Source organism: Pelophylax lessonae, assembly GCF_965119305.1.
Source record: "Pelophylax lessonae genome assembly, chromosome: 8".
NCBI lineage: Eukaryota > Metazoa > Chordata > Amphibia > Anura > Ranidae > Pelophylax > Pelophylax lessonae.
The window spans coordinates 21,480,761-21,504,815 of NC_138775.1; the positions used below are offsets into that span (position 1 = coordinate 21,480,761).

A 24,055-nucleotide genomic window follows, 5' to 3' on the forward strand; every position below is an offset into this window, starting at 1 on the left:
CTCCCCTTTTTTTTTCTTCTTCTTCTCTCTCTACTCTGCTCCCCTTTTCATTTTTGTCTTTCCTTTGCATATATAGACTAGACAGTTTTCTGTACCACAAGGGGTTCCCCCGGAGGCTGTCCCACTCTGGGATTGCTGTTCGGGGCACCTACATGACAGACCAGGTCATTGTCTACAGGGATCGTCCCCTTGTAACCCTCTTTTTGAGAACAGGTCAACATTTCTGTCAACCACTGATAAGTTTTTACTGTTTGATGGATTGCACTGTTTCTTCAGACACTAGTACAGCAAAGCCTTGGATTGAGAGTAACTTGGTTTGAGAGCGTTTTGCAAGACAAGCAACATTTTTTTTATACATTTTGACTTGATGAACAAGCAATGTCTTGATATACGAGTAGCGTCATGTCACAACTGAGTATAAAAGAGAAGAGAGACGCCTCTAAGTGTAGCAATATGGTTACATTTAATGAAGGTACAACATTTAGCAACCCACATGGTTGATAGTTAAAACAGGCACATCTAAGTATGCAGGCAAAGTAAAGCTGAACACATAGACAGTCTTCCGCACCGCCATGGACGTCATTCCTTCCACAATGCACTTCAAACCTCGCTTTTAGATCCCTCTACTGCAGGGTAACCTTCCTAGACACGACTGCAGACTGACAGCGGTGAGAGCAGTCTGCAGCAGAGAGGGGGACAGAACTCCTCCTACAAATCCTGTGCCTTTCTGTGTAGCCGCATCACCCCCTCGTCTCTACCTCCCCTGGTCTCAGCATTCAGCAGACTCCGGCAGCCCTCCCTGGTCCTTCTCCAGACCCTGCACTTTCTGCCTACCAGCTGCTTCCTGGTAGTAGCAAAAGATAAGTGGGGTGCACTATAAAGTAAGAGGGGGGGGGGGCTCTTGACATTTGATGTAAGGAGGTGGGGTGCTCTGGTCACCCGCTTATAATTATTATGAGAATAATACAATTCTCTGCCAGTTGAAAAGACGGGTCACACACTGCTGGTGTCATCCACAGGACACCTTATTGGAGACTGCTCAGACAGAACACCATGGCAGAACCCTGCTCTCTCTGAGGAGTCTCCAATAAAGTTTATTGTGGATGATACAAGCAGTGTGTGACCCTTCTTTTCAGACTTGCATCATCTGCTACAGGAGTGTATGTGGGTTCCGTCCCGGTTTGCACCTTCACAGCTTAAGTCTTAAAGTGTTTCTAAATCCATATCTGGTCTCCCCCAGTACACAGAACATGGAAATGCAATTATTTTAGTAAATATAAACTGCTAAATACTTTTTCTCATCAGCAGTATATAGCAGTTTTGTGACTTCCAACAATGTCTGGTTAAAGCTCTTAGGAGGAGTTTTTATACTGCACTGGTTGTCCATGCACACAGTTCATTCATGATTTAGCAAGAGGGGGGCAATTACTTTTTCACATAGGGCCAGGCAGGTTTGGACAGCTTTTTCCCCTTATTAAATAAAATCATTGTTTAAAAACTGCATTTTGTATTTACTCGGGTTATCTTTATAGAATATTAAAATCTGTTTCATTATCTGAATCAGAATTTGTGACAAAAATGCAAAAAAATAACAAAATCAGGAAGGGAGCAAATACTTTTTTACAGAACTATATCCCTGTATGCATATGGCCCTATATGCGAGTACCACTCGGAACAGCATTCAGCCACATACAGCCGCCAAGTAATTTAGCCTGTCATTGATTTTGACAGGCTTCTGGCAGCATGCTGTAGCCTGCACCTGTACCTTCGAGACACCCATGTGTAGCACCCTACAGGTAGGTGCTAGGTAAAGTATAGTGGGCCTTGGCTGCCTAACAGCAGGGCCATGATTTCAGCTGGGCTGTCATGTCTCCCAGGTGTGTCTGCTGAGAGGGGGAGTCTCCCCACTGGCTCCATGAGAGGATTCTCATTGGACAGTGGAGGAAACCCAATCAGAGACACACTCATGCCTGTATCTACCCTAGAAGGCAGATTCTGCCACAGAGGATTATGGGAGTGGGTATAAGTTCTGAAGGAACGCATGACGCAGCGTCTTTGGCGGGAAGAAGAGTCCCAGGACGGAGCGTACGGCTGTCTCTCCTCCTGTCAGAGGAAGCGGGTGTCTCGGGTGGCTGCCTGGGAATCCAAAGAGTGCTGAGCTGCAAAGGGGATTCGGTGTGCCAAGAACCAGAGGAGAGAGGGGTCCATTTCCAGGAAAGCCTACAAAGGTCGTGAGTACTGTGGACTGCCCCTGGGGGTCTGCCTAGTGTCAGAGGAGACCACTCCTGAGAAGGTTCTAGGGATCCAGGAGTCAGCTAGTGTAAAGGGGGTACCCGTGGTTGGGCCCTGAAGAGTCAGTGTACAGTGTGTAGTGTACAGAGTTAAGAGTTGCAGCAGCACAAGCAGTGACAAGGAGCTACCTCAGCCAGTGAAGGGTTGGAGGGAGCTGTTCAGTGACTTTTGAGCTAAATCGAGTATCAGGAGTCAAGAGTTCTACAGTCCTGGAGCTTCTGAGCTAACAATCCAAGTTAAAGTCGAGGTACCAGCACTAATTCAGTCAAGCAGTATTTGAAGCGTCAGGAAGCGCTGGTCGGCATTCAGCTGGTGCCAAGACAGCGTTAGTGAGCATTTTTTGTACAAAGTCCCAGTTAAGCCTAGAAGAGCCAGAGGAGTATCCCACTCATTCCCTTCTCCCATCCCCAAACTACAATAAACAACACAAACCAAAGATGCCGGAATGGTCATTGTCTCAGTTCTCACACCTGGGTTCACAACTAAAATGTGTTGGAAGTGTCACCGGTACTGATGGCAGACCCACCTCAGGCCCCAGGCCTGGAAATATTGCTACACATGAATACCCTGTTTTTTTACTATATGGGCCAAAAAGTCCATGGGCATGAGGCCCAAGAACCATTGTCATATCCAACTTTTAATCCATAAGGAATTCTTTTTTTCTGGTTTTCACTCATTCTTTAGGATCTTTTATTTAAATCTGCTCTCCCAGGCTCCCAAAACACTTAGACATTTTTGAAAATGTGCATATAATAATATATAATTTTCCTACAATACTTATTCCTGAGATTTAACAGTACGACTAATCACTCAACTAGTGAAAAAAATAAATAAAATGACAATCTCTATATCATTTTGCATTATGAAAAGAACAAAAGGCATACATAATAAAATAAACACGCCAGGATCCAACAAAGTTATCACGGCATACGATGCTAGAAGGTAAAAAAACCTAAATGACTGTGTATTGGAGCATGAACTGCTGAGACAAATTAGGACATTGCCTTTAATAAATCCAGCAGCTGCCATCAGGAATGAGACTTTAAGATGAGAATGGGATTTAATGAATTGGAACTTTAAGCTTTTTGTTCTCCCCCTAAGAGATTTCATCAGCTATTAACAAGATGGTTAGGTTTTCATAAATGGAGGCAGTAATGTATTTTTCGAAAAATACTGTTCCTCCTGTGAGGAAATATTATTATGAAATGCTCAGTTTGTGCTTTATATTACATTTCATAGAGTCTCGACTCCTTACAGAGAAGCAGGAAAAAAATTACTTATTGTAATCTTTCTGTTATTTTTGATTAGACATATAGACAGGTGCAGTTTATTATCTCCACTGTAGGTGGCGTTCGATCGCAGCGACATTGCAATTTGAGGCAAAGTCAAGAGGAACATGGTTCCTCTATGGTTTCCTGGGTCACTGGGGAAGTGATGGGGTTGGATGCTGCCTCCTCATATGACTCTGGCAACAATCTTGGGTCAGCCACGGCCTATTTAAGGCCTTGGAGCGCATCTTGCATGTGGGTAGTGTAGGGCAGGGACGGCCCTACAATGGGTCCCACTGGGAGGGGCAGTAAAATTTGCCGCCCAAGATTTTTTCAGCAGTTTTTTCTGTCATCAGCTTGCGGCACGTTACGGGCGGCATTACCCCATCTCATACTGCCGCCTGTAGTGCAAACTGATGAGTATGTGGAGGCGGAGCGTCTCCTCCATGGAACGTCTCTCACGTGATAGTAGTGTACGCAATGACGTCAGACATCAGCGCACTCCATCTCATGCAGGGCAGGCTGGATCTTCTAGGGCGGTGCTTGTGGCAGACACAGGAGTGACAGGAAGACTGAGGACAGACAGTAGGTGTTTGGTGGACCAGTCCGGTGGTGAGGTATGGAAGAAGATAACAGTGCATCTTGCATGTGGGTAGTGTAGGGAAGGGCCGGCCCTACTATGGGTCCCGCTGGGTCCATTGGACCCAGGCAGAACTTGGAGAGGGGCAGTAAAATTGCACCCCAAGATTTTTTCAGCAGTTTTTTCTGTCATCAGCTTGCTGCACGTTACGGACAGCATTTCCCATCTCATACTGCCGCCTGTAGTGCAAACGGATGAGTATGTGGCTGCAGAGTGTCTCCTCTGTGGAACATCTCTCACGTGATAGTAGTGTACGCAATGGTGTCAGACATCAGCGCAGTCCATCTCACGCAGGGCAGGCTGGATCTTCTAGGGCGGTGCTCACGGCAGACACAGTAGTGACAGGAGGACTGAGGACAGACAGTGGGTGTTTGGTGGACCAGTCCGGTGGTGAGGTATGGAAGAAGATAACAGTATATATAATATTTTCTAAATGTTATACTTATAAAATATAATAGATGTGGGGACCTTTGGATGGGCGTGATTTTTTTTTTGGGGGGTGGGGGGGGGGTAGCATTTTATTCTTAGACCCAGGCGCAAAAAAGTCTTGGGCCAACCCTGGTTTAGGGACAAATCATCCATCTAACAAGGACAGTTATTAGTGGCTGGGAGAGGTTACAGATGAGTAGGGAAAGGATGGGACACGCCATTCTTTTTAGGAAACCTCCTCAGTTGGACACGAATTAGCAAGGCTGCATTCTGCACCTCAAGACAGATGCTGTCTGCATTCCTGAGACCTTCTCTGCTACACATCGCTGGTGGTCCCAGTGGTGGTCCTGTTCGGATGTCATCCTGGCAGGCTTGTTGAGAATTATCGAACTTCAACTTTAATACAAGTTTGTTTTCTGCAACTGGACTCTGTTTTACTTCCGCCGAACCACTCTACACCTACCCACAGACACTGTATGGTCAAACTCTTGTGAACACCTGACCATCATAACTTTAAGAGCTTGTTGGACAAATATTATATATATATTTTTTTTACCAAATTCTTGGGCATTAACATGGAAAATGACCTCACTTTGCAGCTCGAATCGCATACCAGCCTCCACTCTTCTAGGAAGGCTTTCAGTAAGAGAAATTAAGAATTTCCACTTCTGCGAGTTGAGGTTCTGCCGAAGGCTCTCTCTGCCGTGTATAAGGAATTGTTTGTCACTACTCCCTTGGCGGTGCGTGTCGGGCTAGATGGGTGGAGGAAGTTCCGGACTTGGATGGGGATGATTGGGATGATATGTGGTGTGCTCCCTTTGCCTACCTGGTCTCCGCCAGGGACCGTCTGATACACTTTAAGTTCCTGCACAGGATATATTATATGCCGGCGAAGCTGGCCCGTATCTTTCCCAAGTCCTCTGTCGAGTGCTGGCGCTGTTCACACTCCCCGGCGGGTTTTAGTCATATTTTCTGGCACTGTCCAGTGGTTCGTGATTATTGGCATGCTGTGCTGGCCTGCATTACGACTGTGGTTGCTGTCCCGGTTCCTGCTTCTGTTGAGGTATGTCTTTTAGGCTTAGTTGAGGAACTGGCCCCGGCGAGGGCTATTCGTACGCTTGTTAGCCTGCTCCTCTTTTATGCCCGTAAGGCCCTGCTTCTGCACTGGAAGAATCCGTTGGCCCCTACCGTCCGTTTTTGGAAACGTCTGGTGAATAAGGTGACTCCGCTCTATAAGGCAACGTATCTCAGCAGGGGATGTCCCCGTAAATTTGATAAGGTATGGAAGATATGGATTGACTCCCCGGCCTCGACCTCGGATGACCAGCCTTAGGGAGCATGTGGTATAGTACCTACTTTGTATTTATGCTGTGGGGGGTGGTGGGGTGGGATGATGCCTGCGAGTGTCCCCTATCTGCTGCACCGCAAGTTTCCGTTTTTCCTTGTTCTCCGTTTTACTAGCTTTTCCTTTGGGGTCACAGACTGCTCTTGCCATGCTTATTGTTTATGGGAGCTGTTTTTCTGATTTATGAGCTTTGTTTGAGCATATACTGAATTACCGTTAAGGGGTTGTCCTGCCCCTTCGGGGGCTTTGTTCTTTTTTGCTACTTCTGGGGGCCACCGGGTGGAGCCTGGGGTGGGGGGGGGTTGGGTGAAGTGTTGTTTTTTTCTTGTTTTGTGGTTGCCCTGCATGGCATTGTGTTGTGTACTGTGTTGTTTTTCTTGAAAACTTTTAATAAACAGAAATTTCCAAAAAAAAAGAATTTCCACTTCATCAAATTTCAATCTGAAATTCATTTCAGTGAAATCTCTTCACTCACCACTACTGCCAATAATAAGTCTGACCACCGCCGGCCTTCAATGTAAGGGGCATTTTTCCCATTGATCCCCAAATAATTGGTTTTGGCAAGAGTACCCCGAGACCTGAAAATTATTTTAAGAGTTCCTCTGGGATAGAAAGGTTGGTCTGTTCTCCTTATGACCAAAAGTTTGTGGTCATGTGACCAGTTGGACATCTTATTCCAATACCATGGCTGTTAAAATGGAATTGGACCATCCTTTGTGGCTAGAACAGTCTCCACTTTTCTGAGAAGGCTTTCCACAAGGTTTTGGAGCGTGTCTGTGGGAATTTGAGCCCATTCAGCCAAAAGAGCATTTCTGAGGTCAGGTACTGATGTTGGATAAGAAAATCTGGTTTGTATTTGTTGTTTTTCGATTCATCCCAAAGGTGTTCAGTAAATACAAAAAACCCTCATAATGGGACTTTAATGTCAACAGAAGAAGAAGGAGAGGATTTTATGATTTATTAGATCATGATATATAAAAAAGTATTCAGTCTTTATTGGTACAAAAGTATAAATTCCTCCAAAAAATGTGTCAGCAATTTAAAGTGGTTCGAAAAGGCAGAAGGTTTTAGCTTCCGTGCGCAGCCCCCTTAACACTTACCTGAGCCCCCTCTCTATCCAGCGATGTTGCACGAGAGACTCGGCTGTCCAGGACTCTCCCTCCTTATTGGCTGATACACAGCAGTGGGCGCCATTGGCTCCGGCTGCTGTCAATCAAAGTCAGTAAGCCAATGAGGAGAGAGAGGGGGTGGGGCTGAGCTACAGCTCAGTGTCTGAATGGACACACAGAGTAGCAGATTGGCTACAGTTGCTTGCTGTTTCTTGCTGTGGGGACACTCAGCAGGAGGTAGGGGCCAGGAGTGCGGGCGGGGGACCCAAGAAGAGGAGGATCAGAGCTGCTCTGTGCAAAACCAACTGCAACCAAGGTTACATAGTTACATAGTTTGTGAGGTTGAAAAAAGACATCAGTCCATCCAGTTCAACCTATGATGTGTGTGTGTGTTTGCTGTTAACCGTACATTGTATACCCCTGTATGTTGTGGTCTCCAAGGTGCCCATCTAATAGTTTTTTTAAACTATCGATGCTCCCTGCTGATACCACTGCTTGTGGAAGAGAACTCCACATCCCTACTGCTCTGACAGTAAAGAACCCCTTACGTATTTTAAGGTTAAACCGCCTTTCCTCTAGTTTTAGTGAGTGGCCACGTGTCTTATTGTATTTCCTTTCTCTGAATAGTTTGTTCCTTATGCTAGGGTCACCAGTACAGTATTTGTACATGGATATCATACCCCCCCTCAATCGTCTCTTCTCCAGAGAGAATAAGTTCAGTGCTTGTAGTCTTTCCTCATAGCTGATGTCCTCCATTCCCCTAATTATTTTTGTTGCCCTTCTCTGGACTCTCTCCAGTTCCAGCACATCCTTCCTGAGGACCGGTGCCCAGAACTGGACAGCATACTCCAGATGTGGCCGGACCAGAGTCTTGTAGAGCGGGAGAATAATCTCTTTATTTCTGGAGTGAATCCCCTTTTTCATACATCCCAGTATTCTGTTGGCTTCGCTTGCAGCGGCTTGGCATTGCATGCCACTGCCAAGCCTGTTGTCCACTAGGACCTCCAGGTCCTTTTCCATCCTAGACTCACCCAGAGGTTCCCCCCCTAGTGAGTAGCTTGCTTTCGTGTTTCTGACGCCCAAGTGCATTACTTTACATTTTTCAACATTAAACCTCATCTGCCATGTAGTTGCCCACCCCGTTATTTTGTTCAGGTCCGCTTGTAAGGTTTCCACATCCTGCATAGAAGATATTGCAATGCTTACTTTAGTATCGTCCACAAATACAGAGATTGTACTAGATATCCCCTCCTCTAGGTCATTTATGAATAAATTAAACAGGATTGGTCCCAGGACAGAACCTTGGGGGACCCCACTTTCCACACCCGAGGTAGGTAAAACATGTTTATTATTTTTAAAGGAAAAAAATTAGACTTTAATATCTCTTTAAGCATATGCGTATATCATATAAATACAATATTCCCACAACAAAAGATGACCAATGGCGTAACCAGAGTTGTATAAAGTACTCGAAACCCATACTTGAGTAAAAGTACAAGTGCTCGATCAAAAAGTGACTTGAGTAGAAGTACTAAAGTATTCAACATTTTTTGTACTTAAGTATTGCAAGTAGTTTTTTTAAAAAATTTTGCTACTCAAGTACTGAAAGTAAAAGTACAAGTACTGTGTTATGTAGTTATTAAAGAAAGAAGTCAAAAGTTTGAACTTCATATTGTTTTTTATTATTTCAAATGCAGCTTTTATTTATACATACAGTAGCGTTTATTTTCGTATGCGCTGATAATACACATGTTTTGAGCTTCATGAAACCTGCCATCTACTGTTCTGGCAGTGGTCATTTTTATAATTGTAACGAGTAACTATGCAGCACAACAAAAAAAAATATCGGAGTAGAAGTATTGAAATCGTTGAAAAAATGTAGTGAAGTAAAAGTGCAAGTAGGAGAAAAAAATTCTACTCCAGGAAAGTACAGATACCGCCTTTCGGTACTTAAGTACAGTAGTGAAGTAGTTCTACTTAGTTACTATACATCTCTGGGCGTAACAATCTGGTGGTGAACACTGAGGTGTTTCAAAATGCAATTTCTTTTCTTCTTCAGGGGTGTATGAAGACACGTGGAAGCATAAATTCTACTTATCTATCGCATCTGAAGACCTTTTTTGGAAGGTTCCTAATCTGGAGAATATGTAGCAGAACGCATATTGGCCTAAATTTATTAAGAAATTCGATTTTTTTTAAATTTTTTTATTGGATATGTTTTATAGCAGAAAGTAAAAAATATATTTTTTTTTTCAAAATTTTCAATCAGCTACTAATACTAATAATAATTATAATAATACTAATGATAATGGTACTACTACTAATAATAATTATACTACTACTAATAATAATTATAATAATACTAATGATAATACTACTACTAATAATAATAATTATAATAATATTAATGATAATACTACTACTACTAATAATAATTATAATAATATTAATGATAATACTACTACTACTACTAATAATAATTATTATAATAATACTATTACTACTACTACTGCTACTACTACTAATAATAATTATAATAATGCTAAAAATAATACTACTACTACTACTACTAATAATAATAATAATTATAATAGCACTAATGATAATACTACTACTACTAATAATAATTATAATAATACTAATGATAATACTACTACTACTAATAATAATTATAATAATACTAATGATAATACTACTAATAATAATTATAATAACACTAATGATAATACTACTACTACTAATAATAATAATAATTATAATAATATTAATGATAATACTACTACTAATAATAATAATAATTATAATAATAATAATACTACTACTGCTACTAATAATAATTATAATAATACTAATGATAATACTACTACTACTACTAATAATTATAATAATAATAATACTACTACTGCTACTAATAATAATTATAATAATACTAATGATAATACTACTACTACTAATAATAATAATAATTATAATAATATTAATGATAATACCACTACTACTAATAATAATAATTATAATAATAATAATACTACTACTGCTACTAATAATAATTATAATAATACTAATGATAATACTACTGCTAATAATAATAATTATAATAACACTAATGATAATACTACTACTACTAATAATAATAATTTGAATAATATTAATGATAATACTACTACTACTACTACTAATAATAATAATTATAATAATACTAATACTACTACTATTGCTACTAATAATAATACTAATGATAATACTACTGCTACTACTACTACTAATAATTATAATAATACTAATAATAATACTACTACTAATAATAATTATAATAATACTAATGATAATACTACTACTACTAATTATAATAATACTAATGATAATACTACTACTACTAATAATAATATTCCAGTATAAATATAAACCCATGGCACATGGCACATTATATGTGGCGGGTTGAGGAGCCCAGTCTGGATGCATGGCTGGCTTAAACACCTATTTAAAGCTAATGTAATGTGCATTTATAATTAAACCCAGACAAAGCCGCGCGCTGTGGTTAATGCGAGTCATTAATTGCAATCTGTCAGTTAAAAATGGAAACACGTTCGGGGATAAATTAGGAGATAATCTTGTAAACTGGCTCTCCTACGCTGTTATTTTTATCAGCTACATGTACTGATGGTGTCACTTAGGAATCGGATCTTTGTCCCTGCTGGCAGACAACGTTCACGTTTTGGAGTGCGCGGGACCTACGGCGGAGACATAGCAGCTCTTGTTTAATTACTCGACCTTCAGAAGATTTACCCCCCTTCATGACCAGGCCATTTTTTATAATACGGCACTGTTAATTTAACTGACAATTGCGCAGTCCTGCAACGCTGTACACTAATGAAATGTATGTAATTTTTCCCCACAAATAGAGCTTTCTTTTGGTGGTATTTGATCACCTCTGCGATTTTTATTTTTTGTGCTGTCCTAGGGTGACACCGCTCACTCACTGTACTGTATCAGGACAACAGACACAGGACAGGACTACAGGGCTCCACCCCTCTGCTACTGTCTATACCAGGGGTCTCCAAACATTCTAAACAAAGGATTCTAGATTACTTTCCTTCAGACTTTAGGGGGACTGGACTGTGGAATAGTGCCCCATCGTTGATGTCAGTTGGAAGGAATAGTGTCCCATCATTGGTGTCAGTGTAAGGAATAGAACCTAATCACTGATGTCAGTTAGAGCAGTGGTCCTCAACCCTGGTCCTCAGTTAGAGCAGTGGGTCAGTTAGAGCAGTGGGCCCTGAGGACCGGAGTTGATGACCACTGAGTTAGAGGAATAGTGTCCCATCATTGATGTCGGTGGAAGGGGTAGTGCCCCATCTCTGGTCTCAGTGGGAGGAATAGTGCCCCATCAATGGTGTCAGTGGGATTATTGGTATCCCATCATTGGTGTCAGTGGTAGGAATAGTGCCCTATCATTGGTGTCAGTGTGAGGAATAGTGCCCCATCATTGGTATCAGTGTGAGGAATAGTGCCCCATCATTGGTATCAGTGTGAGGAATAGTGCCCCATCATTGGTATCAGTGTGAGGAATAGTGCCCCATCATTGGTATCAGTGTGAGGAATAGTGCCCCATCATTGGTATCAGTGTGAGGAATAGTGCTCCATTATTGGTATCAGTGGGAGAAATACAGCCCCATCATTGGTGTCAGTGGGAGGAATAATGCCCCATCATCAGTGTCAGTGGGAGGAATAGTGCCCCATCATTGGTGTCAGTGGGAGGAATAGTGCTCCATCATTGGTGTCAGTTGGAGGAATAGTGCCCTATCATTGGTGTCAGTGGAAGGAATAGTGCCCCATCAATGGTGTCGGTGGGAGGAATAGTGCCCCATCATTGGTGTCAGTGGGGGGAATAGTGCCCCATCATTGGTATCAGTGGTAGGAATAGTGCCCCATCATTGGTATCAGTGGGAGGAATAGTGACCTATCATTGGTATCAGTGGGAGGAAAAGTGCCCCATCATTGGTGTCAGTGAGAGGAAAAGTGCCCCATCATTGGTGTCAGTGAGAGGAATAATGCCCCATCATTGGTGTCAGTGGGAGGAATAGTGCCCCATCATTGGTGTCAGTGAGAGGAATAATGCCCCATCATTGGTGTCAGTGGGAGGAATAGTGCTTCATCATTGGTGTCAGTGGGAGGAATAGTGCCCCATCATTGGTGTCAGTGGGAGGAATAATGTCCCATCATTGGTGTCAGTGAGAGGAAAAGTGCCCCATCATTGGTGTCAGTGAGAGGAATAATGCCCCATCATTGGTGTCAGTGGGAGGAATAGTGCCCCATCATTGGTGTCAGTGGGAGGAATAGTGCTTCATCATTGGTGTCAGTGGGAGGAATAGTGCCCCATCATTGGTGTCAGTGGGAGGAATAATGTCCCATCATTGGTATCGGTGGGAGGAAAAGTGTTCCATTATTGGTAGTAGTGGCTGCAATGCAAAGCAAAATGTGAGGCATGTTTATTCCCGTGTATGGCTTCCTTTGCAGGGGAGGGGGGGTTGGTTACTGCATTTGGTGGATAAAAACGTGAATTTTTTAATCCCCATACGTGATCAACTTAAAGCAATTTTGCGTTTTCCCTATGAACTCTAGGATGGACAAACCCATTAAGAAGAATTCCATTTCCAGAATACACAGGGATTACATGAAAGTGGGTCATGGGCCATTTAACACATAGGTCATAGTGGGCTGACTCACCGAGTCCTCCTACAGCAATCACCCGGCCCCCCAGGTACCCAGCGACAAAGTCGGCTCTCTTCTCCCTCATGCGCGTGGACCGCCCAGGTTTGCTCCAGACACCTGAAAAAAAAATACCAAAAAAACTTTATACAGCGTTGAAAGCCTGGCAGCGAGCGTTCTGAGCGTTCTCTGCAATTTTTTCCTGTAGATTTCAATTTGTTTTCCGCAGAAAAGTTTGTCGCAGGAGGGGAAGCAATAAACATAAGGAACATGGAGTAGAGTTAAGAGGCACGAATATCACACAGAGATCCGCTGACAGGATGATGATGAGATTTCAGCTACAACTGTCAGGTCTCCTAAGCGTTTTTATTCTCGGCGAGGCGCGGTATTTCCGAAAGGCCGCGGCTGTCATCTGCAAACAAATACATCTATTTCAAGTGGGCTTTGGTGTGCTTATTACAATAACAGCTATATCAACGGCGGGAGGTGTCGATGGCAACCTTAAGTTTCAACTTTTTCTTGTTTTTTTTATTTTTTTTGGCATCCTCCTGCGACATAACTTTTCTCTATAACAGAAAACATATGCTATTTTATGACTCATTAGGCACAGCAGTTGATGCTTTTATTATTGCAAGCTAACGGGAATAAAATGAACACAAGGTTGAGCGCACGGGAGGTGGAAATGAGGCGTTTTTTTCCAGATGATGGGCCATTTCACGACGGTCTGAGAAATTTAAAGTGTAAGTAAACCCAAACACAAAAAAATAGTGTACCACCCTTCTACTTAGGTCACTAGGACATCGGGAAAATGTTCTTTTTGTCTACTTTGTAATCAGTGGGGTGGTTGTTAATTGCTTTTGGCTGTTCTGGCTCTCACAGGCTGCAGGTTTGATTGCCCTCTCCTGCCTTCCAGAGGCTTCTGGAACATAGATGGTTGAGCAAAGGAAAATGGGCTGCCTGAATATTTATTGTGCTCCAGCCAATCCCTGGGGAGGTGTGCCCAGAAGGAGGTTGAAGTAAATAGTCTGAGATTTAGAGCAGCATTCTTCTTCCTCTTCTCCCTGTCGGAGAGAATCTACCTATTTGGGTGAATAAAAGCTAACCGTAGTGGTCATTGTAGAAGTGACTGCTTACATTGGTGGTTACGGGAAAATTACCCACAAATGGTCAACGAAAGCGGGAGATTAGTCCAGCACCAAGGAATCCCCTAGCATCTCCAGGAGAATCCTTGGTAGGGAAATACACTATATTACTAAAAGTATTGGGACGCCTGCCCTTTACATGCACATGAACTTTAATTGCATCCCAGACTAATGCCCCGTACACACGCGTCAATAGTTGGCCGTGAATTTTCGGCCAACGTCCGATCGGCCGTTTTTCGGCTTGTTAGTATGATGCTTCCGACAACCAACTCCGACTTTTCGGCCGAAAAAAATCTGGTGTGCAGGCTATGGCTATAAAATTTTTGTTGGCCGTCACCACAACGGCCGATTTTCCGTCAGTCAGTACAGATTTCGGCAGACAAAAATCTGATGAGCAAGACTGGGCATGCTCAGAGATGAAAAAACACACGGAAAGTAAACCAGCACATGACATCACTTCTGAAGTAGATTTTTGTTGGCCGAGAAAATTCGTGTGCAGTCTAGAGCACATTTCAACCAACACAACAACACTGGACAAAAGTCGGCCGATCGGTCGGCCGATAATCGTTGCGTGTGTACGAGGCATTAGTCCGTAGGGTTCACTATTGAGTTGGCCCATCCTTTGCAACTATAACAGCTCCAACTCTTCTGGGAAGGCTGTCCACAAGCTTTAGGAGTGTGTTTATGGGAATGTTTGACCATTCTTCCAGAAGCACTTTTGTGAGGTCAGGCACTGATGTGGACAAGAAAGCCTGGCTCACAGTCTCTGCTCTAAATCATCCCAAAGGTGTTCTATCGGGTTTAGGTCAGGACTCTGTGCAGGCCAGTCAAGTTCCTCCACTCCAATTCATGTCTTTATGGACCTTGCTTTGTGCATTGGTGCGCAGTCATGTTGGAACAGGAAGGGGTCATCCCCAAACTGTTCCCACAAAGTTGGGAGCATGAAATGGTCCAAAATGTCTTGGTTTGCTGACACCTTAAGAGTTCCCTTCACTGGAACTATGGGGCCAAGCCCAACCCCTGAAAAACAACCCCACACCATAACCCCCCCCTCCACCAAATGATTTGGGCCAGTGCACAAATCAAGGTCCATAAAAATATGGATGAGCGAGTTTGGGGTGGAGGAACTTGACTGGCCTGCACCCGATAGAATACCTTTGAGATAAACTACAGTGGAGACTGTGGGCCAGGCCTTCTTGTTCAGCATCAGTGCCTGACCTCACAAATGTCCTTCTGGAAGAATGGTGAAACATTCCCATAGACACACTCCTAAACCTTGTGGACAGCCTTCCCAGAAGAGTTGAAGCTGTTATAGCTGAAAAGGGTGGGCCAACTCAATATCAAACCCTACGGACTAATGGGCCATACACACTATAAGATTTTCTGAAGACTTTTTCCTTTAGACTTACCAAAACCATATAATATGAGGTCAAACCTAAACACTTTCAATTTGTATGCAATCTGGCAGGCCCTTGCACTACATAGAAAAGGTAAATCTGAAGGAAATCTAACCGCAAAAGTTGGATAGTGTGTATCCAGCTTTAGACTGGGATGCCATTAACGCTCATGTGCGTGTAAAGGCAGGCGTCCCAATACTTTTGACAATATCGTGTATCTCCTGTGCAGGACCCTGTGGTGTGCCGAGAGGAAAGGAGGTTTAACCTCTGCATACAGAAATATTTTTTTACAGTTAGAATTGTGAATGAGAAATAGTCTTCCCCAGGAACTGGTTTTAACTCAATAGATTGCTTTAAAAGGGTCTCAATGTGCTTCTAACCAGGGCCTGGACAAGGGGTGGGCAGGAGGGACGGCTGCTCTGGCCGCAAGGAGTTTTTGCAGGGATGGGTGCACCCGGACCCTAACCCTAAGGTAAGGGGGGGGCGCAGTTTTGCATATTTGCCCTGGGCGCTGGATGACCTTGTCCCGGGATAACTTCTAACTGCACAAAATATAACTGATTATTATATTTTTAAGAATTAACACTGCAATGGTGATCCAGGGAGCAGTTATTCGTCTTCAGGATAAAAGTATGTGTAGTGTGTGTGACGCTGCTTTGCAGGTTAGTGTGTATCAATAAAAAATAAATACCCTAATGTGTGTGTCAATATTATGTGCAACATGTAAAGTGCTCAGTGCTCTAATTGTATGTGTACTAATTAGTTCCCAGAACAACTCTTGCCTCCAAAGATGCCCGATAAATGCCAGCAAAAAAAAACGCCCAGGTGGAGAGGAGCCACTACCCTGCTCTATTAATAATTATAAGAAAAATTATCTTTTTTTTCTGGTTCTGGACATGCTACAGAGCTGAAAATTCACAGGTACACTTTTTAGACCCCCCCCCCCCCCCCCGACACTAAATCCAAAAAAAGTCATGCCTGCCTCCAAAAATGCTCGATAAATGCCTGCAAGAAAAGCGCCCAGGTGGAGAGGAGCCACTACCCTGCTCTATTAATAATTATAAGAAAAATGCTCTTTTTTTCTTGTTCAGGACCATTTTAATGGAAAGTCGGATCACAAGTCGCTTCAAATAAAATAAGGAGGCGATTCCCATTGAAGTCTATGGGACAAGTCGGATCACAAGTCGCCTCAAAGTAGTACAGGACCCTTTTCAGAAGTCGGAGCGACTTCAGTAGTGCCAATTAAGACGGCACTCATTGATTAACATTGCTTTTGTTATGTCAAGCGACTTGGGGCGACTTGAGGGCACACAAGTCGCCTCACAAGTCGCGGCAGTGTGAATGGACTCTTAAACAGAATAAAAATATAACAAGTGACTAGTGCCTATTAAAAAGGCTTGAAACATACAAATCGCATCCAATAAATTATATAAACATAAAATCATTAATGATACACAAAAAATACATATAAAAAACAATTGTGTACATGAGCTTGAATGCTGCATTTAAAAAAGTCCTTCTATAGCTAATAAGGTGACTGGTGCTCTTTAAAGTGCTTCACAATGGTGTATGAAAAGTTTGATAATGAACAGAAAATATTCAAAACTGGCTTATTAAAAAACTTCATCAAAAACTCATAAAGTGACAGGTGCTCTTTGAAGGTGCTCCAACTTATTTTAATGTAGTGTTTGATGCTGGTGTTCCGCCTCTTATACCTCACTCCAGTGGCGTAACTAGAACCTTCAGGGCCCCGATGCAAGAAACTATGAAGGGCCCCTGACGGGGTCCTTCCCTCCCTTTTCGGTAGTAGAACGCCCTGGCCGGTCGCAAGTGTGATGTTTGTGTGGTAGTTCTGTCACTGGTGTCAGTAGTTTTTTATTTTTATTAAATTTTTCTACCATTTGTTTTATTCATTTTTTTTTTACAATATGATTATTTTTTTTATACTGTATATATATATATATATATATATATATATATATATATATTTTTAGGAGCCCCATTGGGGGAGCTTTGGTGGAATATCAGGAGTCTAAACAGACCTCTGAAGTTACACCTTTTAGGGCATGGGTGTCCAACCTTTTGGCTTCTCTGGGCCACATTGAGTGTAGAAAAATGTTCTCGGGCCGCATATAAAATATATACTACAGTTAAGGTATGTAAGTAATAAAATGCCGCAACGCCCTACCCGCATGCCCATCCAATGCAGCTTTACCAGTGCGTGCCCAGCCAATGCAGCCTGGTCAGTGCCCATCCAATGCAGCCTCACAAGTGCATGCCCATCCAATGCAGCCTGATCAGTGCCCATCCAATGTAGCCTCACCAGTGCGTGCCCATCCAATGCAGTCTGCAATGAAGAGAGAGGAGAGCTGCTGGATTACACAGAGCAGGAATCTCCCGCTTACCCGGTGACCGCTGTCGTATGAAGTCCTGCCTCCTGGACCGGCTCCTATGATAGACGTCACCAATGTGCTGTCTATCATTGACAGAGGCTCCAAGGCAGCCTCTGCCTACAGTTAGTTGGAAGCCGCTGTGGCCGTGCCCCCGACTCGACTTCCTTCCTCCCCAGCAAAAAAAAAATAATAGTCAGGGGGCAGTAGGCCGCATTGCCTGTGGTTCTGGGCCGCATGCGGCCCTCGGGCCACAGGTTGGACATGCCTGTTTTAGACAGAGAAAGGAGATAGAGAGCTCTGCCCAGCCGCAACCCCCCTTGCTGCTGCCCCGCCCCCGGGCCGCCCCTTGCCACCGCCCCACCCCCACGGGTCGCGACGTGCACCCCCCTCACCAACTTAACACAACTATAGAATGATGAAATGAAATGGAATCAGTATAAAGAGGTTTACTTGTGATTTGAAGTGGTCATGGTGGTAGGAGTCAAAAACACTGCGCATGCTGGGATATTTACAATTATGTGCTGAGGGCTAGTTGCACCCCTAGAACATGTGACGTAGACAGACAGAAAATCTCATGTCCTTCTTCATACATGTATGAACAATGACATGATATTTTATTATGACAGAACACAGCTAGGTATTAAAAAACACATTGCATCAATTTTCACACACTAATGCACATACTTTTTTGCTTATTTTGCAGACTTTCATTGTACTGTCTGGTACTGCTGGCGGGTACAGATGGTGGGTACTGCTGACTGGTACTGCTGGTGGGTACTGCTGGTGGTTACTGCTAGCTGGTACTGCTGCTGGCAGGTACTGACGGTGTATATTGCTGGCTGGTACTGCTGGCAGGTACTGTGGGCAGTTACTGTGGTCGGTTACTGCTGGCGGGTACTGACGGTGGGTACTATTGGTAGGTACTGATGGTGGATATTGCTGGCTGGTACTGCTGGCGGGTACTGATGGTGGGTACTGCTAACGGTTACTGCTGATGAGTACTGTTGGCGGGAAATGCTGTCAGTAATACTGGTCTCAGTGTGGGTATATAATTATATGCTGGTCTCTGTGGTGCTGGTCTCTGTGGTGCCAGTCTAAGTGGTATGCTGGTCTCTGTGGTGTCGGTCTCTGTGGTATGCTGGTTTCCGTGGTATGCAGTCTCTGTGGTATGCTGGTCTCTGTGGTGCCAGTTTCGGTGGTATGCTGGTCTTTGTGGTCCTGGTCTCCGTGGTATGCTGGTCTCTGTGGTGCCGGTCTCTGTGGTATGCTGGTCTCTTTGGTGCCGGTCTTCATGGTATGCTGGTCTCTGTGGTATGCTGGTCTCTGTGGTATGCTGGTCTCCGTGGTATGCTGGTCTCTGTGGTATGCTGGTCTCCATGGTATGATGGTCTCCGTGGTATGCTGGTCTCCGTGCTATGCTGGTCTCCGTGCTATGCTGGTCTCTGTGGTATGCTGGTCTCTGTGGTATGCTGGTCTCTGTGGTATGCTGGTCTCCATGGTATGATGGTCTCCGTGGTATGCTGGTCTCCGTGCTATGCTGGTCTCTGTGGTATGCTGGTCTCTGTGGTATGCTGGTCTCTGTGGTATGCTGGTCTCCATGGTATGATGGTCTCCGTGGTATGCTGGTCTCCGTGGTATGCTGGTCTCTGTGGTATGCTGGTCTCTGTGGTATGCTGGTCTCTGTGGTATGCTGGTCTCCGTGGTATGCTGGTCTCTGTGGTATGCTGGTCTCCGTGGTATGCTGGTCTCTGTGGTATGCTGGTCTCCGTGCTATGCTGGTCTCTGTGGTATGCTGGTCTCTGTGGTATGCTGGTCTCTGTGGTATTCTGGTCTCTGTGGTATGCTGGTCTCCGTGCTATGCTGGTCTCCGTGGTATGCTGGTCTCTGTGGTATGCTGGTCTCTGTGGTATGCTGGTCTCTGTGGTATGCTGGTCTCTGTGGTATGCTGGTCTCCGTGGTATGCTGGTCTCTGTGGTATGCTGGGCTCCGTGGTGCCGGTCTCTGTGGTATGCTGGGCTCTGTGGTACCGGTCTCCGTGGTATGCTGGGCTCTTTGGTGCTGGTCTCCATGGTATGCTGGGCTCTGTGGTGCCGGTCTCCCTGTGGTATGCTAGTCTCTGTGGCATGCTGGTCTCTGTGGTGCTGGGTTGCAGTGTCAGAGCTGTCACTTTGAGAACGGAGCTGCAATTTTCTTTGTAGTTCTGGCTCACAGGGGGAGTGATAACAAATGCACTCTGCCTGTGAGAAAAGGCGCCATACAGAGGAAGCAAACGGCTGCAGTAGAGAGAAAAGCCGCTTGCTTCCTCTGTACGGCTCCTCCTCTCACAGGTGGAGTGCGCTTCATATCACTCCGCCTGTGAGCCGAGCCGGAAATACAAAGCATGTAGCGGCTCTGTTCTCACAGAGGACACTGACAGTGAGAGCTCTCACTGCAGCGCCGCCGGGATATCGGACAGGGGCGGAATGCAGAGGACTCGCGGGAGACTGGTATATAGGGTGCCCTCACGGGCACCCTGCAGCATGGGGCCCGGTCGCGGTGGCAACCGTTGCGCCCCCTGTACGTCCGCCCCTGGGTTCTTTACTGTCAGAGCAGTAAGGATGTGGAATCCTCTTCCAAAAGCAGTGGTATCAGCAGGGAGCATCGATAGTTTCAAAAAACTATTAGATGGGCACCTTAAAGACGACAACATACAGGGGTATGCAATGTACAACATACAGGGGTATACAATGTACGGTTAACAGCAAACACACACACACATCATAGGTTGAACTGGATGGACTGGTGTCTTTTTTCAGCCTCACAAACTATGTAACTATGTCTTCTGGTTGGCTGGTGGGCGGGGATCTTGAAAAAAAAATAGGCTCTCTAAATCCATTGCTAGGAAGCAACGTATGACATCGCTCTGGTCCTCCAAGGCCATAGAGAGGAATGGGGGCTATCTTGCCCCCCACTCAACTTCCTGCTTGAGGGGAAAGCAGACCAGATCATTTTCCCCGCTACCGGGAAGCGGCAGGAGGGGGGGGGGAACACCTCTCCCACCACGCATAATGCTGTTCCTGCGGCAAATCCGCCGCTCGAACCGCCCTTATGTTAAAGCGGACAGGCCACAGTTTAAAAGAATACCGGGGTTATGGCAGCTCTCTGCTATCTGCTGCCATAACCCCGGCATCTAACGTCAAAGTAGCGAGGTAAAACTGTGGCGGGCGGTCCGTAAGTGGTTAAAAGATAGTTTTCCTCTGCATGACATATAGTAAAATTGGAAGGTTAGAGAGAAGATTAGCATGGCCCCTGCGCAAGGATGACACGCAAATTTGCCAAGCCTTCCACATTTTCTTGCACCCCAAACAATGCTGAAGCTTTACACTCTCTTCTAATGTACTATTGCCATGGCTATACTAAAAATAGCAAATGTAATGCAAGTCACATATTGCCGTTAGACTGTGTTTCTATGGTGTGAACTGGACCTTAACCCTTTGATCGCCCCTGATGTTAACTCCTTCCTTGCCAGTGTTATTAGTACAGTGACAGTGCATATTTTTAGCACTGATCACTGTAATGGTGTCACTGGTCCCCAAAAAAGTGTCACTTGGTGTCGGATTTGTCTGCCGCAATGTCGCAGTCCCGCTAAAAGTTGCTGATTGCCGTCAAAAGCGCCCCCTGCCTCACTTCATTTTCTTAATGGAAAAATGTTGATCCGAATACTTGGTGAAAAGTGAGAGACCAAGCTTATTCATATCAGCTCCTAGCAGGGACACGGTTTTCAGTCGTAACAAGGTTTGTCTGTCCAGATTAGCAATCTGCTCAACAGTCCGGTCAAGATCGGACCCAGCATAACCCTTCTCCCGGTTGCTAAGGTATTTCACCCGGTAGCTAAGGTATTCCCCCCGGTTGCTAAGGTATTTTTCCCCGGTTGCTAAGGTAATTTTTCCTGGTTGCTAAAAAGTTTTTCCCAGTTGCTAAGGTGTTTTTCCCGGTTGCAAGGGTATTTTTCTGGGTTGCTAAGGTATTTTTTCATGGTTGCTAGGGTATTTCCCCCGGTTGCTAAGGTATTTTTACCCGGTTGCTAAGGTATTTTTCCTGGTTGCTAAGGTATTTTTCTCCGGTTGCTAAGGTATTTTGCCCAGTTGCTAAAGTGTTTTTCCCGGTTGCTAAGGTGTTTTTACCGGTTGCAAGGGTATTTTTCCCCGGTTGCTAAGGTATTTTTTTTATGGTTGCTAAGGTTTTTCTCCCAGTTGCTAAGGTAATCCTCCCAGTTGCTAAGGTATTTTTCCCCCGGTTGCTAAGGTAATTTTTTCCCCGGCTGCTAAGGTATTTTTCTCTGGTTGCTAAGGTATTTTTTCCCGGTTGCAAAGGTATTTTTCCCAGTTTCAAGGGTATTTTTCCCCGGTTGCTTAAGTAGTTTTTTTCACGGTTGCTAAGGTATTTCACCCGGTTGCTAAGGTAATCCTCCTGGTTGCTAAGATATGTTTCCTGGTTGCTAAGGTATTTTTATCCGGTTTCTAGGGTATTTTTCCCGGTTGCTAAGGTATCCCTCCCGGTTGCTAAGGTATTTTTCCTGGTTGCTAAGGTACTCCTTTCAGTTTGCTATGGTATTTTTCCCGGTTGCTAAGGTATTTTCCCGGTTGCTAAGGTATTCCTTTTGGTTGCTAAGGTATTTTTCCCAGTTGCTAGGGTATCTTTTCCGGTTGCTAAGGTATCCCTCCTGGTTGCGAAGGTATTTTTCCCGGTTGCTATGGTATTCTTTTCGGTTGCTAAGGTATTTCACCCGGTTGCTAAGTGTTTGCATTGTGTGCAAACACACAATACAAACAATGACAATACAAATAATTGAGGTCTGGGGCTTTCATTGGTCGCCACAAGCAAAAAAGTATTTTTCTTTTTATTGATGCAGACAACACGGATCGTGTGATAATGATAAATTCTTATTATTCTATAAAACAAAAAATAATACAAATAAAACAACAAAAACAGAACAAATAATCTATAAATAAAATAAAAACTTGGTCTCAACTTTGCACAGTGGACCAAGCCTCTATGTATGTTCTTGCCTACGGCCTCGCCTGCCTCTGGGCAGAACAATCTATAGGAATTCACAAACAGTATTTATTCCCTCTGATATGAAAAAGTCTAACTCAGGGAGAGGGTACACAATTTTTAAATTTGACCCCCTATACGTCCCAAACCGATTGTATAAATGACCTTCTTCCAGAGGTATCATGACCGTGAAATAAAAAGTTGATTACAATAAACAAAATAATCAGAATACAGCATACTGTGTGAGGAAATCACCATATGCAAATCAGCAGACCTGCCACAATGCATTATGGGTGTGCAGACTCCGCCCACCAGCCAGCACCTTGTTTTCAGAGATGGTAGTAGACATTTGCTGGCTGGTGGGCGGGGTCTGTGCTCCCACAATCCCTGTTCACAGCTGTTGTGCTTCCGGAGAGCACCTTCAAAGAGCACCTGTCACTTTATGAGTTTTTGATGAACTTTTTTAACCACTTGCCGACCAGTCACGTTGACTGTACTGCGGCAAAGTGGTTCGTTATCGTCTGGCGACGTAGACCTACGTCACCAGACATTCCCCTCTCTCGGCGGCGCACGCGCGCGGCGCCGGATGCTCGCTCCCGCTGTATTCAGTCAAATTTGCCAAGCCTTCCACATTTTCTTGCACCCTAAACAATGCTGAAGCTTTACACTCTCTTCTAATGTACTATTGCCATGGCTATACTAAAAATAGCAAATGTAATGCAAGTCACATATTGCCGTTAGACTGCGTCTCTATGGTGTGAACTGGACCTTAACCCTTTGATCGCCCCTGAAGTTAACTCCTTCCTTGCCAGTGTTATTAGTACAGTGACAGTGCATATTTTTAGCACTGATCACTGTATTGGTGTCACTGGTCCCCAAATAAGTGTCACTTGGTGTCGGATTTGTCCACCGCAATGTCGCAGTCCCGCCATAATTGCTGATCGCCGTCAAAAGCGCCCCCTGCCTCACTTGATTTTCTTAATGGAAAAATGTTGATCCGAATACTTGGTGAAAAGTGAGAGACCAAGCTTATTCATATCAGCTCCTAGCAGGGACACGGTTTTCAGGTCGTAACAAGGTTTGTCTGTCCAGATTAGCAATCTGCTGAACAGTCCGGTCAAGATCGGACCCAGCATAACCCTTCTCCTGGTTGCTAAGGTATTTCACCCGGTTGCTAAGGTATTTTCCCCCCTGGTTGCTAAGGTTTTTTCCCCCGGTTGCTAAGGTAATTTTTCCTGGTTGCTAAAGTGTTTTTCCCAGTTGCTAAGGTGTTTTTCCTGGTTGCAAGGGTATTTTT

General features: G+C 44.2%; 1 protein-coding gene across 5 annotated transcripts in view; it reads right to left on the reverse strand.

Annotated features, from left to right (window-relative positions):
- KLHDC8B (kelch domain containing 8B) overlaps positions 1–24,055 on the reverse strand; it is a 298,070-nt gene that overhangs the window by 16,522 nt on the left and 257,493 nt on the right. For all 5 annotated transcript variants that reach the window (XM_082265387.1, XM_082265385.1, XM_082265384.1 and 2 more), the window contains one exon: positions 12,811–12,912. In XM_082265387.1, coding sequence (XP_082121513.1) covers positions 12,811–12,912 — 102 coding nt within the window. The remainder of the gene's footprint in view (positions 1–12,810; positions 12,913–24,055) is intronic.